Source organism: Leptopilina boulardi, unplaced genomic scaffold (genome assembly GCF_019393585.1).
Source record: "Leptopilina boulardi isolate dan_hultmark-lab unplaced genomic scaffold, ZJU_Lbou_2.1 LbouV2_214, whole genome shotgun sequence".
NCBI lineage: Eukaryota > Metazoa > Arthropoda > Insecta > Hymenoptera > Figitidae > Leptopilina > Leptopilina boulardi.
The window spans coordinates 5,115,578-5,135,107 of NW_026137768.1; the positions used below are offsets into that span (position 1 = coordinate 5,115,578).

Sequence of the window (19,530 nt, forward strand, 5' to 3'; positions counted from 1 at the left end):
GAGTTTTTAGAGACCTTTATGAGAATAAACTCGGATATAGAGGCAAAAAAAAAAAAAAAAAAAGAAAAAGAAGAATGGAATTGGTACATACATATACGTAGTGTGAGGGGTGTTGCGACGAAAGAGAAACTGTCGCGTGAAATCGTAAAGTCAAACTTGTTAACTTCTGATCGATTTCTTTAGCCCTGCAGTATAGTCATATATTACAAACTTTAATATTAAATTCCACCTGTCAGTTGTAATAGTTTCGACTTATCCAAAACCGGTAGCAGTGTACTTTATTATGTTCGCACAGTTCCTTAATATATGTCACACAAACACAGCGACAAAAAAAAAATATATATTTTCTAATTGAGAGGAACTTTTTAAATTCTCTTCAATTTTTGATACACTTAAAAAAACGAGATTATTACTCTTTAATTGCTACCGTTTTGTCATATTTTTTAAAAGTAAAAGAAATTCGCCCTTTCCTCTCATTATGAGAATAATTTTCTTATACCCAAAGAAATGTTTTATTTGAAACAAATATAATATAAATTTAAGTTAAAAAAACGTATATTTGCTTATTTATTTGAAATAAATAAAATTTATTTGAATCAAATAAATATTTATTTGTCTCTGAAACAAATATATCATTTCTCTGTGTGTATTATCAAATAGAGAAATGATTTATTTGAACGAAATAAAATATATTTCAGTTAAATAAATGTATATTTGTCTCAGAGCCTATAAACTTATTTTTTTTTTTTGGCGTAAATAAAAATTTTATTTCTCATAAATAAATTTTTCTTTGGCTCAAATAAATTTTTTTATTTAAATAAAATATATTATCAACAAATAAATTAATTAGTTGGCTCCATATCATGAGTGTAGTAATTTGAAACAAATATAATTAAATAAATATTTATTCGGTATATAATAGTCAAGTGAACCGATTTATTTGAATCAAATAAATTTTTTTGTTCACTCTAGAGAAAGATTTGCACTCCTCTCAACCGAATAGTATATATTTTTCTTGTTGCGAAAAAATCGAATAATAAAAAAAATACAAAAAAGGGACAATTTGACAAATGTCATTTAATTGTTAAATTAAATGAAATTATGATTTCTTGATAAATGACGACGACAACAACCTTAATGATCTATATATAGAACCGGATTATTGCTGTTCATTTTTATTTTCTTCATTTTTTTTTTTTTTTTTTTTTTTCAATTTTTTTTTTCATCTTCGTTCACGGTGAAATAAGAGAAGTAATTAATCGCAGCAAATCGAAGTCGAAGCACAGGATCTCGTCACTTAAGAATTACCTGCTGCTGGTCTTATATACCTGGGAGGAATTCCTGTCATCGCGGATCAACGTTCTCGGGAACGAAGCAGAACGAAGAAAGAAGCGATGGAAAGAAAAAGAGAATGAGAGTAACAAGAAGGAAAGGCCTCCTCCCACTCCCAATGATCGTTGGTTTCAGTAGCTGCTGGGTATATATATATATACAGAAAGGCTGTTTTGCGTCCTTTTCCTTATCGGCCTCCAGTGTACCTTTTTATTTAATAATTGGAACGCCCGGTATGTTAGCTATATCTGTTCCGCGAATCCACTTCCATTTTGGGCACGACGCGATGGTTACCGCACCGCACTACCTGGTTTTACGTGAGTCTCGTGTCACGTTCAAACTGATAACTTTTTTACTTCTTGCAGAAAATTTCCTCCTCTCGCCCCCTCTTATAACGCTTGTGCATGCAAACTCTTGAAAAATTTTTATTTCTAGTTTCTTTTTACCAAGATTTATTTAAAAATATTTTTTTCTATACACTAAAACTCTAGTTATTGAGACAGACTCAAAATACTTAGTTTTGTATCTAATGACTCAAGTATTTTATTATTATGATAATTTATATTTCTACTGTTATGAAATACAGTAAGTTTTTTTTAAAATAATAAATAGCAAAAATCTAAAAATATAGAGTACACTAAAACTCTAGTTATTGAGACGGCGTCTCAATAACACGAGGTTCTGTGTATAATAAAGAAATGCAAAAAAAGGGTATAGAAAAAATAAAATGCATTAGAACTCGAGTTGTTGAGACACCGAGATGTCTTGGACGTGTCTCAATTAGTCGAGTTTCAGTGTAGAAAAAAATTACAAAAAACATTTAAAAAAAAATACAATACACTAGAACTCAGATAATGACAGTGACAAATACGATATGTGTTCCAATAACTCGAGTTACAGTATATTAAAAAAAGGCCTTTTTAAAGTAAAGAGTATAGAAGACACAAAAACTCGTATTATTGAGACACCCTCGACTCATTGATGTGTCTCAATAATTCGAGTTCCAGTGCATTAGAAAAGAATACTCAAGAAAATAATGTATACAAAACATAGAGTACATTAGAACTCGAGTTATTGAGACACCAAGACTTCTTGAACGTGTCCCAATAACTCGAGTTTTAGTGTATAAAAAAAATTCCAAAGAAACATTTAAAAAAAAAACAGAATACACTGGAAGTCGAATTATTAAGACAGCGTCATGTCTTCGATGTGTCCCAATAACTCAAGTTTCAGTGTATAACAAAAAATTATAAAAAAAACCATCTTAAAAAAGAAAAAAAATAGAATACACTACAACTCGAAACATTGAGACAGTGTAACGTCCGATACGTGTCCCAATAACGCGAATTTTAAAATATAACAAAAAAATACAGTAGAGAAAGTGTATGTTATGTACAAAAAATAGAGTACATTGGAACTGGTGTTAGTGAGACACTGAGGCGTCTGGTACGTGTCCCAATAACTCGAGTAAGAAAAGAATTATTTTAATAAAATTTAACCGAATCATTTGAAAGAAAATTTCTTTGGAATAGTATTTAAATTCAATCGATTTGAAAAATACATATAGGATCAAAAAAAACATGTTAAAATTGTACTTCGTCTAATTTATTGGAATACTTTCATTATTTCCTCATTTAAATAACGCGGAATGTTGTTGGAAATATAATTTGCAGTTTACAATAAAATATACTGAAGTCTGCTTAGATTTCGGTGCAAAAACTGTACCTACTTCAAAATCAGCCCCTTATAATCCCTTTCAGGATATAAAATGTGTTATTCGCGTATGTGCTAATGGTCAACCACTAACGGGAGGAAAATATTATTGTGGAAAAGGATCATGCAATGTTTTTGGTTGCAATTGTGATGGCGGTTGTATAGAAGATGATCCAGTTATCAAATTTCGAGAAAATATTGGAGATCATGTGTACAATGTCAAATATAAAGAGTAAATAATATGTCCAACATGTATGATAAATCCGTAATTTAGAAAGAAAAAAAAACAATTTCTTTCATTTATAAACAATGATTTTAAAAATTATAAAAATATTCATGCTTATTTTTAATTTAATTTTAATTATTATTTTTTAAACTAATTTGCATTTTAATAAATCTAGTTATATATAGACAATAATTTGAGTATATATGACAAGAGAATTTAATAATAATTAATAAAATGAATATTGTATTGAAATTGTGTGAAAATATTGTGTTCATTACCATGAAAAATATACAATTTGTTATTTAACTATTTGTTCTTATTTTTTCCCTTGATTTACCATTAATGACTAAGATATTAATTAATAGAGTCAAAATTTCTAATACTGATCATAAATTAAAAAATTAAATTTTCAACATTAAATCTAAAAAAAAATTTCTTTGATTCAAAGAAATCAAAACAAAGTTATCTTTGATACAAAGAAAATTTAATTTGTTTCAATCAAATTATCAAAAAAAAAATTCTCTTTGTTTCACAGAAATTTTAATTAATTCAAATAAATGTTTCTTTTGACTCAGCCAACGTGTGAATTCAATTTCTACGGTTTATTATTATAAAACATAGTTGTTTTATAAAACATTAATTTAACTATTTTTTATTTAAAAAAAAAAAAAAATAAAAAATCGTTAACTTCATCTGAAGAGAAAAAAATTTATTTAACGACACCTATGCTTTTGATATATCCATATACACGTATATTGATAAACTTTATCTATTAAGTGTAAAAAATTTTCATCATTATTTGAACATATTTTAGTCACGATTGTTGATAAATTTTTCTTTTTTTATAATATTTAAATTTTTAAATCTAAATTTTTAAAACATGAAATTGAAATAAAAGTTTTAATGAATACTAAAAATAAAAGATTGCAGCTTACTTTTTTATTGACAAATGTTTATATATGTTCGTCGATAGGTTTTAAAATTATAAATTATTTTAATAAAATTTAACCGAATTATTTGAAAGAAAATTTCTTTGGAATAGTATTTAAATTCAATCGATTTGAAAAATACATATAGGATCAACAAAAAAATGTTAAAATTGTACTTCGTCTTATTTATTGGAATACTTTCATTATTTCCTCATTTAAATAACGCGGAATGTTGTTGGAAATATGAATTGCAGTTTAGAATAAAATATACTGAAGCCTGCTCAGATTTCGGTGCAAAAACTGTATCTACTGTAATAGCTGCCCCTTGTAATCCCTTTCAGGATAAAAAATGTGTTATTTTCGTATGTGCTAATGGTCAACCACTAACAGAAGAAAAATATTATTGTGGAAAAGGATCATGCAATATTTTTGGTTGCAATTGTGATGGCGGTTGTATAGAAGGTAATCTAACTGCCAAATTATGAGAAATAACTAAAGATATTGTGGACCATGCCGAAATTTTTGGGGTATAAAGAAGAGAAGAAAGAAATTTTTTAAAAAATCTTGTTAAAAATAGACGATAATCATTAACATGTATATACGACAAGTGAAATTAATAATAATAATAATAATTACAATTAATAAAATGAATAAATTGTATTAATTAAAATGAAAAATATACAATTTGTTCTTATTTTTTCTCTTGATTTACCATTAATGTCTAAGATATTAATTAATATAGTCAAAATTTTTAAAACTGATCATAAATTAAAAAATTAAATTTTCAACATTAAATCCAAAAAAAAATTTCTTTGATTCAAAGAATTCAAAACAGAGTTATCTTTGATACAAAGAAAATTTAATTTGTTTCAAACAAATTATCTTTGATTCAAAAAAAAAAAATTCTCTTTGTTTCAAAGAAAGTTTTTTATTTAATTCAAATAAATGTTTCTTTTGACTCAGCCAACGTGTGAATTCAATTTCCACGGTTTATTATTATAAAACATAGTTGGCTGAATTTAAATATTAATTTAACTATTTTTTATTTAAAAAAAAATAAAAAATCGTTAACTTTATCTGAAGAGAAAAAAATTTATTTAACGACACCTATGCTTTTGATATATCCATATACACGTATATTGATAAACTTTATCTATTAAGTGTAAAAAATTTTCATCATTATTTGAACATATTTTAGTCACGATTGTTGATAAATTTTTCTTTTTTTATAATATTTAAATTTTTAACTCTAAATTTTTAAAACATGAAATTGAAATAAAAGTTTTAATGAATACTAAACATAAAAGATTGCAGCTTACTTTTTTATTGACAAATGTTTATATATGTTCGTCGATAGCTTTTAAAATTATACATTATTTTAATAAAATTTAACCGAATTATTTGAAAGAAAATTTCTTTGGAATAGTATTTAAATTCAATCGATTTGAAAAATACATATAGGATCAACAAAAAATGTTAAAATTGTACTTCGTCTTATTTATTGGAATACTTTCATTATTTCCTCATTTAAATAACGCGGAATGTTGTTGGAAATATGATTTGCAGCTTATAATAAAAAAAACTGAAGCCTGCTCAAATTTCGGTGCAAAAACTGTACCTACTACAATATCAGCCCCTTTTAATCCCTTTCAGTATAAAAAATGTGTTATTCACGTATGTGCTAATGGTCAACGACGAAAAGAAGGAAAATATTATTGTGGAAAAGGATCATGCAATGTTTTTGGTTGCAATTGTGATGGCGGTTGTATAGAAGGTAATCTAACTGCCAAATTATGAGAAATAACTAAAGATATTGTGGACCATGCCGAAATTTTTGGGGTATAAAGAAGAGAAGAAAGAAAATTTTTAAAAAATCTTGTTAAAAATAGACGATAATCATTAACATGTATATACGACAAGTGAAATTAATAATAATAATAATTACAATTAATAAAATGAATAAATTGTTTTAATTACAATGAAAAATATACAATTTGTTCTTATTTTCCCCTTGATTTACCATTAATGACTATGATTAATTAATAGTCACTTCTGAAACTGATCACCTAAAATTAAAAAATTTTATTTTCAATATTATAATAATTGGAAATAATTGGTTAGGCCATGCTAAGTATTGGATAGGGTAGCAATTTTTGTTGGGCTCTATAGTGCGATCAAATTAGTTTGCTGCTGCAACTATTTCTGTTGCATACTCTCAAGTTGGATACTGTAACAAATTTCGATAGCTAGTACATACATTCCGTTGAATGCCTCATCCATCTCTCGTGAGCACAGTTACCTTTAATTTTGTTAGTACAACTATTTTGATTGGTGGGATATCTTTCCCTTTTTTACTAATATTTAGAAAAAAATAGATTTTATTAAATAAAAATATCTTTCATACACAATACGATAATAAATGTTTTTTTACTATAAAAACAAACATTTACTTGACCGGATATGAAATTTTTTTGTTTGATTCCATTTATATAGTCACTTATAAGGTAAATAATAATTCATTTATAGACATCAGTGAAATTATAATAAATGAAAATTTATTTTCATTTCTCTTATATTCTTCTTATATTCGCAGCTTATTTGTTAATAAAGTACTTAAATCTTTCTCTGTGAGAATTAACAGTGTTTCGAAATCTATGAAATTCTCTGCAAATTCCAAAAAAAACACAAATTTTGATCAACAAAACAAAATAATAATAACTTTATACTGAATAATGTAAACATAATAATGGCGTTGAATATATAAGAAATCGTATGTAAATCAATTTATTCAAAAATAATAATTTGGGAAAATAAAGCTGTTTCTCTCACACGATAATTTGATATAACACAAGACATGCTGTTTACATATCAAGTCACTCGAATGAAAACTTTCTTAAATTAAATTTCTACCAAATAACATGCATAAAATAAATACAATGATAAATAAATAAAATATGGGAAATAATGATGATCCAGAAAGCATGTGCAGTAAGATTAGAGGTTAGAGTCAGGTATTTGTATATTCATCAAGGATAATAAAAACTTACCTCGAAATGTTTTTATTAAAAAGTCTGCATGCTTCGGTGCAACGACTTGTAGAAATTTTATTGTGCTTTCATCCATTTTTTATCACAATAATTAACACGATTAACACTTTTCACGAGACGCGACGATATGAACTGTCATTACAAGCGCGGCATCCATATGCAATTAACACAATGCGCTTGCGCGTCACATGACTTACCGGTATGCTTCTCAATTGGTTGCCTCAAGCAACTTGGTTGATGACGGTGGCCTACTACAAGCATGCAATATCCAATTCAAATATAAATTTTAAAATGATAATGTGACCAACGGTGATGGTTGATATATCATTTTAGATAGATGTTACAACAAATTCTCTGTTATCTAATAAAAAATGGATGCTTTAGCCAACCATTTTTCTCCGTGATAAACCACTTTTTTTACTTCTGTGATAAAAATAAATTTCTGAAAATATAAAAAAATTTTGTTTTGTTAAAGTTATTAATTGCGAAATATTTAGCTGACTTAAATAAACAACTTTTTTTCTCCAGTTAAAATTGATTAATTTAAAATCGAAAAATTGAAAATTAATTACTTTTTCAAAAATTTAAGGCTTTGAAAAATTATGACCCAATAAATAATAATTTAGATACTTTAAATACATACAAAAAATAAAATTCAATAGAACTCGAGTTGTTGAGACAACGACACGAGTTGAACGTGTTCAAATTACTCGAGTTTAAGTGTAAAAATAAATTACAAAAATATATTTTAAAGGAGAAAAAATAAAATACATTGGAACTCTTGTTAGTGAAATACCGAGATGTCAGGTACGTGTCCCAATAACTCGGGTTACAGTGTATAAAAAATTTTTTAAAAAAACATTTAAAAGAAAAAAAATACAATACACTAGAACTCAAATAATTGAGACAGTGTCAACTACGATACATGTCCCAATAACTCGAGTTGCAGTGTATAACAGAAAAATTACAAAAAAATAAATATTTTACCAAAAAAAAAATAGAGTCTACTAGAATTTAAAAACCAATGTTTGCTTGCAAAATATTTTCTCACCTCGAAAATGATATATTTCGTGTAATTACACACATAAATAGTAACAACAACAAAAAAACTGGCAAGTGTTTATAACAAAAGATCTCGGCTTTCTTTTTATATCGCGATACAATGCAATAATATAAGTGTTTCGTGAACATTTTTGTCCCTCTTTCACAACAACGAAACATGACATCGCATTTTCCCAGTGTCACCTAAATAAACGGATTACCATAACTCGAAAACCGGTCTTGTAACGGGTATACACACTTTCAATCTCGTTCCACGTGATGTGATGCATACACCGCGTAGGAATGCGTGCATAAGTTTTTCGACAAAAAGGCCTGCTTTCCTCGCTGATGTCTGTCGATTTACCTTCAATCTAAAAGGCGTATATATATATATACGTGTTGCGAACCATTTCGACAAAAAGTTCGCCATCAAGGCCCGCGCGTTTATTCGCTCACCGAGTGATCGGGCGAACACGCGAGAATTCAGAGAAAGAGAGAGATAGAAAGGGTTAAGCTTCAAAGTCGCGTAAATAATAACGCGCACTTTTAACAATACATTTCAAAAGACACGTTCGTAAAAAAAATTCTCTCATTGGTTTAAAAAGAGAAGAGTAATAAGAAACTGACCGTGCAAAAATTGAAATGGGGTCCTAATGGGGACCACACCAGTTTTCCCTATCCTAGTTGCCCTACTTAGGTAAAACCCTTGTAATTTTATTATTAATAACTTTTTTACAAACGGTAATCTTAAAAAGTTATTTTATTTAAATTTTCTTAAAAAGGGAAAACTATCGAGTGCCTGATTGAAGCCTTATTTTAAATATATAAATAAACAAATATATAAAATATAAATATAATTTAAGTTTCAGTACACTGAAAAAATTTCATTTATATAATCCCGTGTAGAATTTGCCCTATCAGAGCCCTAGTAGGGAATGAAACGCCACACCTGATCAAATGTGGATTTCCTAAACAGGGCCACATCAGGCGTTTCATTCCCTATTATGGCAGCCTGATCCAGCCCCGATTTCGGCCCTGACAAAATTTCTACACGGGTAGTATCAAATAAATATTTGTTTATATCAAACAATTATTATTTCAGTCAATTAAATGTTGTTTCGTACATTTTTCTAAACATAATTCGATTGTGTAAATAAAAAAATTCTTTTTTAAAATTATAAGAAAATAATTAATAATGTATAAATAATACTTGAACAAAGTATATTGTATTTCTTTTGATTTACTATAATCCTCTTAAATGGAGAGGAAAACTTGGTAAAATTGCTTTTAATAAGACAAGTATGCGAATAAAAGATAAATGATAAAGTATAGATAATTATTTTTGTCATCTGACGTTAAATAGAGGGATAAATTGACTTTAAGTGATTATTATTTAATGAAACATTGTCAATTAATTTATTGATAATGGTAAAACATTCAGTGATAAAATTGTATCGTGTAAAATGAATAGAGGTGAAAATAATCACGTTTGAAATTTCAACAGACATAATTAAAGAGGTAGACGGCTTAATTGGACGATTAGGTTTCGCGTGTTGAAAAGTTGTCGATCTCAAGGCTGATAACGAACCTTTCCCTCATTAGTCATTTTGTGACTAATTCGATTATTTCTCCTTGTTTTTCGTCTTTAACCGCGCAAACGAAAAGAAAAAAAAATTAAACACGCTTTAATAATTTTTAATTACTTTCTATAAAGACAAAGAAATTTTTTTTCTTAAAACAATAAAAAATTTCTTTGAAGATAATTATTTTTACTTTTTTTCTTAGATATTGTTTTTTTTTTTTTTAATATAAATGGGGTATATATAGAATAGAAAAGTAATAAAATTGAAGTAAAGAGCATTTGCGATTGAAATTCTTGACCACGTGTTGGGAAGTTTTGGTTTGGTGGATGTACTTAAGCCTCATAATGGTTGAGCGGAAAGGGGTCGCAAATACGTGCTTTACAAGTGCTCATTGTGGTCCAAGGGGGGGGTCGCGTTTGCATCACACATGGCGCGATCAAACTCCCCTTTAACGCCGGCTGCACGAAATGTCTATTCCGACGAGTAGAGTAGGCTGCCTGATATCAACGGGCGTTAAAGGATGGGATCGTCGAATAGAGCAACTTTGTTTTAAATGGGAATGGAATCAGGGAACGAAATCACGACAAGCGCTAAATTCTAACATAACTTAACGACTAATCGATGTAACGAGAACATTTAAAAAAAAAACTAAAAAGTTACAGAAACTTTTTTTCTATTCGCTCCAATCTCGTTATTATCTTCAATATTTCAAAACTATTTTCATCATTCTCCTATAAATGCTTTTTTCCTTTAAAAACAAGAATTTTCTTTACTATTGAAACATAAATTCAAAGTTATGTACACTGAAAAAAAATTTATTTGATTCAAATAATTGGTTACTTGATTATTATCAAATATAAATATTTATTTGTATCAAATACCCGCGTGTAGAAATTGCCCTACCAGGGCCCCAGTAGGAAATGAAACGCCAAATCAGGGCGACCAGAAAATGTGGATTTGCTAATCAGGCGCGGCGTTTCATTCCCTAATAGGGCTGCCTGATTATGACCCGATCTGGGCCCTGGCAAAATTTCTGCATGGGATAATTATTATTTGAGTCAATTAAATCGTATTTCGTACATTTTTCTAAACATAATTCGATTGTATAAATAAAAAAATTCTTTTTTTAATTAAAATTATAAGAGAATAATAATGGAGAAAAGTATATTATAAAAAATGACCCTTCTTTTACTTACTTGCGTCTTTTCTGTGCTCAATTTTAGTCTATTTCTCATTTTCACAATGGAATTTTTCTTTTCGTGAGTTTTTCCACTTCAACTGCGTATATTTTTGCCCAACCACATTTCGATATATATATATATATATATATGGAGAGAGAGGAAGACATTAGTGGTGTTTGACCGAAGCTCATAGAGATGTCCAGCAGCCCAATTACTCCCGCATTAAATCAATGTTCTATGACCCGGGTCGGTAATAAACCGTGGTCTCGACATATCTTCACGCCCGCGACTCATTCCCCACTTGTTTCTTGGCCCCCCCTTCTAAACGCAAAATGAAAATGCTCCCGGAATGCTCGTCTCTGTCGTAATATTTGGCTTTAAATCATGCTTCGTTGACAGGACATAGTCCTTTTTGCACGTACAAGAATTCACGTTCCCTCGATCCCTTTTGGAAACGAGCCCTATATCAATTATATTTATATCATTCACAAATTATAATCATTATTGTGAGTTTTAATTCATTTTTTTTGTTTATTTTTGCACCAAAAAAATGTTTTCTATTTTAAGTGTAAAAAAAAATTTATTCCAAAATTAAGAATAATATTTACTTATTTAAAAATTACTTTACTTGTTTCTATGTAACAGCGATATATTTCTCTAGAATAGCGAAAACTTTCCCTATTTTAGTGAAACATATCGCTGATCTATAGGTGTAGATTTTTTTGCGTGTTTTAAATATATTCCTATCCCGTGCAGAAATTTGAGTTAGATTTTAATAGGGACCTAAAAATTAATAAATATTTAATAAATCCAAAAAACATATTTATATAAAGATCCAACGTCCTTTCTTCCGTGTGTGTTTTTGAAATTGTAGAGTTAAAAACGCCCGTTATGCTATTTATTATAGACGTGAAGTTTAATTGAACTTCCTAACCTCCAAACAGTACTAACACAAATTTTAACCAGAATTATAAATAAAAAAGTTAGAAATCATAATATTACCTGAAGAAATTGGAATAATCATAGTAAAAATTAAAAATTTGCAATAATGATATTAACATAAAGACAAAATTTGAGGTTAGAAAACCAATCAATATATTTTTTACTTTTAATATTCTAAATACATATTTCATGTTTGTTGGCTTAATATTAAATATTCTTATATTGATAATATTATGTTAATATTTACCTTCTGATAAAGAAGATGAGTGATTATTTTCCATTATTAATTAACAAAAGAACAATAAAATTCAGGTTCACACAAAATGACATGTGCATTTGCACCATTCATGTCATCATTCTCGATGATGGAACATCGATATATTGAAAACTTCGATACATGGATTTCGATATTTTCGATTTAAATTTAAATATTATTTTTAAATTAAATAAAAAGTGAAACTATATATAATAATGTAATTTATTAATAATATTATTTTGATTCTATCACTCGGTGTTAATTAATAATAAATTTAATTTATTTAATAATTTTATTATTATAATTTATTATTATTAATATTTATTCTTTTTATTATTATTTCTAAAACGAACATTTTAAAAATATTTGTGTCCCTTATTGTACATAATTAAATTCATATTTTAAATAAAGAAAACATCGTAAAATAATCTAAGTCCAATTCGAGGTATTTCTGGCTAGAATTTAGTAAGGGCTTAATCAGATTTTTCTAGTTTGAATTGCCTTTCTAGAATTCAAGCGGGATCTCAGCAGATATTTCTAGTCTGAATTTCTCACAAGAATCTAATCAGGTTCGAGTACGACTTTTCTAGGCTAGATTTTCTAGCGTGGTTCTAGTCGGAATCCATTATCACATTGGGAAGCTTAGGGACATTTCTACACGGGATGTAGAGTATATATTATTTAAATAATGTACTCTTATTTTAAGAATACCATATAATACTGAATCTGATAATAAATGACATTTAAATATTTTAAAAATTGAAGAAAACTAATTCACATATAAATATATATATATACATGAAGTATGTCAAACTTGGTAGGAAAAAAAGGCGAATTTTTCTGCTTTCATATATATATATATATATATATATAAACCGAAGCCACAAGATTAACTTCAAAAAAGCAATTTACGACGGAGATCTCATTCATAGCTAAGCTTTTATATAAAAGCTTTTTGCTGTAAGCTGCGACACGGGCTTTGGTTAAGGGTACACTTTTCTGAGAGGGGCCAGTGCGACTTTTGTCAACCGCAACGAATTAGCAATACGTATTTTTTACGTGTGTCTCAAAAATATCTATCTTTTTAGTGAGGAAGGAGAGGGGAGGGTGCTATATTATACTTTCAAACCCGATTTATCGAATCATATTATTGCGATTCTAAGTTTCATCGCAGTTTCGCTAAGGGGATGACAAAAAAAAATTATAATCTATATTTTCCGGGAAAAAACATTTTCTAATAAAATTCGTTAAAATAAATATTTTTTTTTTTGAAAACTTTCTAAGTTTTCTAATTTTTTAGAATTTTAATTAATTAATTTTTTTTTCGAATTTTTTTAAACTTTTAATCTGTTTCCAAAAATTGAAATTTTTTTTTGTTGCAGGTATCGAGATGACGCTTTATGCTGGACAGACCGGTAAGCACTTTTTTTTTTAAATTTAACTTAAAAAATAAATAAATATTTATTTGAACCAATAATTTATTTAAAACAAATACAATTTAATTGACTTAAATAATAATTATTCAATACAAATAAATATTTATTTGATACTACTAAAGTAATTAATTATTTGAATGAAATAAATTTTATTTTCAGTGTAATATTACGTTGTAATATTACGTTGTAATATTACTAGAACATTACTGAAATATTCTAATATTACAGAAACATTACTATGATATTACAGGAATATTAAAATGTCCGTTTCAAGGTAATATTGCATGTAATATTGAGATAATATTACACGTAATATTGGTTAAATATTACAATGTAATATTGGTTAAATATTACAATGTAATATTGAGAGTCATTTTGTTTTGAAGAAAAAAACCACGCTAGTGGGGAATCGAACCCCGAACCTAATGCACACAAGTCGGAAGTCTTAACCAACAAACCAATTTGACTTGAAGTAATTTTTTTCTAAACTAGAATAATTGTAAACCATTTAATTCACTCTAATAATTATTTGATACAAATAAATATTTATTTAATAATTGTTAACTAACCGATTATTTGAATAAATTAAATTTTATATAATTAATGTAATATTTCGGTAATATTACATTAATATTAAAAGGTTCGCCTCATGGTAAAATTATAGTACTCTCTAAATCTGAATTAGTAAAAAAGTTTACTAATTTGAATTAGTGACTTACTTTTTGCTTTTCAATTAGTAAAATTTTACTAATTATTAGTAACTTTTACTAACAATTAGTAAAATTTAACTAATTCTAAAGCAAAAAGTGAGTCACTAATTTAAATTAATGAACATTTTTACTAATTCAGATTTAGAGAATAATATTAAATTGTCGGCCTCATGGTAACATTACAGTAAAATTACAGTAATATTGCTGGAATATTACAGTAGAATTAGAATAATATTTTGTAATATTTCGTGCTACTTGTGATGTTTAGAAAATAATAAACACTATTCAGAGATAGAGAGAAAAAGAGAGATTCTAAAATCACTTAAAAATGAAATTCGAAATAATCGACACTCATCTGTCAAAATTGAAATGATGTATTTTGATTTAAGAAAGATATATAATTTTCGTGAAATAAAAATAGACCTCTGGATAATCATAAGGTAAAAGGCTCATTATAGATTCAATCTTGCAAGTTGCTTCAATTATGCGCAGTATCTGCGTTGGGTGTCTATAACCGTGTTTGAGAGAGAGAGAAAGAAAGATGAGTTGCACAAGCGCGCGAGTGCCTCTAATGGATCATGCTCTCAGCAAACCTAATAATCGCTTGCCATAGATCAGTCGCGGATCGTGGAGAAAGAGAGAGAGAGAGAACGACTGCAGGTGGGAGGTGGGTTAAATAGCGAGGTGAAGATGAGAAAGAAAAACGGTACTTAACCAATGTAGTTTAATAATCGCTAGTCAAAAAAAAAAAAAAAAGAGAGAAAAAAAATATGAGGGATGAGACCAGAGAAGGGAAGTCACTAATAATTATTATTCCCGTCAAGTTTGATCGATGATACTCCTTAAATGCGCACAATATTGACGTCACTTGTCAAAAATCATTAAAATCGTTTAGTTTCAATTTTTTTTTCTTCTCTCTGATTTATTTCAATCATTAGAGCAGTGTTTCAGTTTTATTTATTTATAAATTTGCATTTTACATTAAAAAAAAAATTTTTTTTTCATTCCATCGTTTAAAAAAGGGGGCGCAAAAAAGTGCCCTAACGAGAGAGAAAGAAAGAGAAACAAACTGGGGGTATAAAAGACCCCCACGGACGAAGAAGAACCAAGAGAGGTGATTGATAGAGGGAGATTGACGTCGCGATGCAATTCCATTGTTCAAAGTGAGTACCAAAGTCAGAGAGCTCAACAAAAGCAATGAGCAAACTCCGCACAAGATGTATGAAGCTTCTACTCTTCCACTGACTGTATAAATATATGACTTATAACGCCTACCTTTACCTCACTGTCAAGAGCAACAAACAAAAAACCACAATTATCTTGAGACAAAAATGAAAAAAGATTTTCGGAACATCTGCAGCAAAAAAAAGTTCTGCATAGAACAAAACGAAGGTTTTGTTAGCTAATCCCAATATGGATGACAATTATTATTACAGCTAATAATTTACTGTCATATGTTTTACTGTGCCAGATAATTATTAGCTAATATATAAAAATAAGCTAATAGCAATCCCATTTTTCTCGGTTTAAACAAATCTAAAATTTTTACAGATTCTACCAAAAAAACAATAATCGTATTTAATTTTAATCAACAGCAAGTTTTGTTGATTTGTTATGAATGAAAAGGCAATTTTGAAAATCGGCAATATTGCAATGTGGCCTCATCGTCCAACAAGGGAAAAAGGATGTGAGGGAGAACTGGACAGACAAGATCAATTACGGAACGGCGCATGCATCAGATCGGCAAAGTTGAATTCGCGAGATCGAGAAAAGCATCAAACGAAAACGAAAGGTAGACAGAGAAAGAGAGAGAGAGAATAAAGGGCGGACTGTTTCAGCTGAACTGTTGCGAAAAGTAAAGGTGAATCAACCGCGCGACAACAATACCCACACAGTAGTATAGTGTATAGTAACGACATCCAGTTAAATCTGCTGGCCAGCAAAAAAATACGGTAACGCAGTTTAAGGGCTTCAAGAAGGCATCGCTCTTTCAACTTTTCTTTTATCTCAACAATTCTTGACTAACAGTGATCTACGCATCATCATTCAATTTTAATTCTTCTCTTTAAGTTCGCAGTTCGACCCAAAAAGAATCGTCGTCAAGGAATTTCATCCTTTCTTGGATGAGAAAGAAAAGGAATCCTTCTCGAGGGGATTTTCTTTAGAGTTCTTTTGTACGTATTTGCTGATTCATTCGCGGATAATAATCTTTGTTATTAATCGATAACTAGTTATAATCATAACTATAGATAACTAGTTTCTTATGTTTTGTAAATTTTTATTAGAAATTTTAATTCTAATTGTACGAAATTTTGTGCGCAATTAAAATCAAAATTTTTGCTTGCTACAAAAATTGTATACAATTTACAAACGGAGTAAATCGTAGGCAAATTTTGAACGCAATGAGAATCAAAATTTGTACATGCTAAAAAATTTTAATTCTCATTGCGTACAAAATTGGCCAACGGTTTACTCCGTTTGTAAAATGTATACAATTTTTGTAGCATGCACAAATTTTGATTCTAATTCCGTACGAAATTTGCAAATTGTTTACTACGTTTGTAATCTGTACAAAATTTTTGTAGCATGCACAAAAGATTCTAATTGTACGAAATCGTTTAATCCGTTTGCATAAATTGTACAAAATTTTTGTAGCATGCACAAAAGATTCTAATTGTACGAAATCGTTTAATCCGTTTGCATAAATTGTACAAAATTTTTGTAGCATGCACAAAAGATTCTAATTGTACGAAATCGTTTAATCCGTTTGCATAAATTGTACAAAATTTTTGTAGCATACACCAATTTTGATTCTAATTGAACAAAATTTGCAAATAGTTCACACTACCCTTTGTAATACATATTTAAGATGCGGTACAATATTTTATCATTTGATTACATCAAAACTAAATTTCAACGGAATCATATTTAGATATCCAATTATCAATTTTTTCAAACTAATCTTATTTTTCCATTGTTGGAATTTTTAAATAAAAGCAACACTAATTCTTTTCATTAATTGTCAATATTAATTACTTGAAAATAGATATAAAACACTTTATATAGTATAAAAAAGTAAACGAAATTTACGATGTTAAAAAAATCATCATCTGTAGCAATGATCCAAATGTAAAGATGCGCGGCATCTGCGCTTATCTAAACTGAAGATCAGAAAATATGTTCGGCAATGTAACCCTGGAGGTTGTTGCATACAAGAGCCGCAAAGGATCGATATATATATATTCGATCGATATAAGTGCTGATCAATCAAGAGAGGAGCATTTAATCGATGCCTTTATAATTATTAACCCGCGCTTCCAAACGCAAAGTTGATGTGAAGGGCTAACCCCAATTTACAGGTACTAAAAATTGTGGCAAAACTTTTTTTTTCATAATTAACTCCTGGCCTTTTTAAATGATGTTATCGAGAGTAAAAAATAGAGAGAAAATATATGATAAGATATGATGTAAAAAAAAATCTAGCGTACAAAATTTCGCTTTATTAATTAGTATTTATTACTCCATTTGTGGAGAAAAATTGGTAAATTATTTTTTAGACCTTCAAAACAAAAAAAAAAGGATTTTATATTATGGTGCGTGAAATTTTGAGTTATGAGAAATTGAACTGCAAGTATATACTGATAACGTAGCACTGTTATTAATTAAACCGAAGAGGTTTGGCTGCTTGCAATTAGCATTCGATCTCGGCTATAGTTAATTGATGTGAACGCGTCTCTTGACTCACAATCGCTATATACCATTAATTATTATTCTCGATCAATTAGCAATTTTTCCTCACGACATCAAGTTTGAAAAAAAGAGCAGGGGGGTGGGGAGGTTTTGATTTTACAATAGTCAATTTTTTTTTTATTAGGTAACAATTAGTAAACCTGGTTATTTTCGGTACTCTCTAAATCTGAATTAATTAAAAATGACTAATTTTTAACTTCCTTGTACAATTCTCAAAAAAAAAAATTCCTTAGACTCAAAATTATTGGTATTTTTTCGAACCGTAAAAAAATGATTTTGAGACAAAGTTAAGATTCACTTCCGTGGATCGCTTATCGATTCAAATCGCGTACAAGTTGAGTATGAATGGTTGTGAGTCGGGGAAGCCCCCACGGGCAATCACGAGCGAGTCAACGATGCCTGCTTGCTACCACTCTGCCGACGACCTAGATCGCGAATACCCATTCCAATCGTGCGGACGACGAAATCCCTGTCCCGTCGGCACGCGCTGCAACGTCGAATCCGATAATCACCTCACTTCGTCACGCACGCTTTGTTACCTCTTCTAAACAAGTGTATGTGTATCTGTATTATGTTCACCGCAAATGCCCTTTTCGTCGAACATTAAATCCTTATATTTAACAGGTGGATTACTGACAACAACGATGCACGTCATATTTACTATATGTTGTATTTAAAACGCGCCAATTTTTTGTCATTTAAATAAACCTCTATCTGATAACACAGACAATTTTTTCACTTAATTCAGAACCAAGAACCATATACTTATTCGAAGTACTTTGACATTCTGAATCCGAATCTAACCTCAGAATTGATCCGTCGAAATTTTCTCCAAATTTCAAAAAAAACCTAACACTTAATTGACCTAAAATCAAATGGCCTAAAAGTCGTATGGACTAACTATTATTTGGCCTAATCTTCATTCAATCTAATCCTCATTTGTACTAATCATAATTTGTCCTAATTCTCATTTGGCATAATCTTAATATAACCGAATTCTGATCTGATATTTATCTGCCCTAAATCTCACTTGTTCTAAATTTTCCCTAATCTTATACTTTTTTAGCCTCATTTTTAACTGACCTAATTATTACTTGCCCTAAACACGCTTGTACCATAATTATCATTTGAAATAATTTTCATCTGGCCTCAATTATCATTTGAACTAAACGCCACATAAACTAATTTTCATTTGATCTAATCTTTATGAAACCTAATTCTCATTTGGCCTGATCTTACTATAACCTAAATATTATTTGTTCTAACATTTATCTGACCTAATTCTCATTTGGCCTAATTTTACTATATCCTAATTGTTATTTGTTCTAATATTAATCTAACATAATTCTTAATTGGCCTAATCTCAATGTAACCTAATTCTCTT

General features: G+C 28.8%; 1 protein-coding gene across 3 annotated transcripts in view; it reads left to right on the top strand.

Moving 5' to 3' along the window:
* Window positions 1-19,530, top strand: part of LOC127279269 (protein trachealess) — a 219,988-nt gene that overhangs the window by 41,226 nt on the left and 159,232 nt on the right. For all 3 annotated transcript variants that reach the window (XM_051301524.1, XM_051301525.1, XM_051301526.1), the window contains exon 2: window positions 13,633-13,665. In XM_051301524.1, the coding sequence (XP_051157481.1) occupies window positions 13,633-13,665 (33 nt within the window). The remainder of the gene's footprint in view (window positions 1-13,632; window positions 13,666-19,530) is intronic.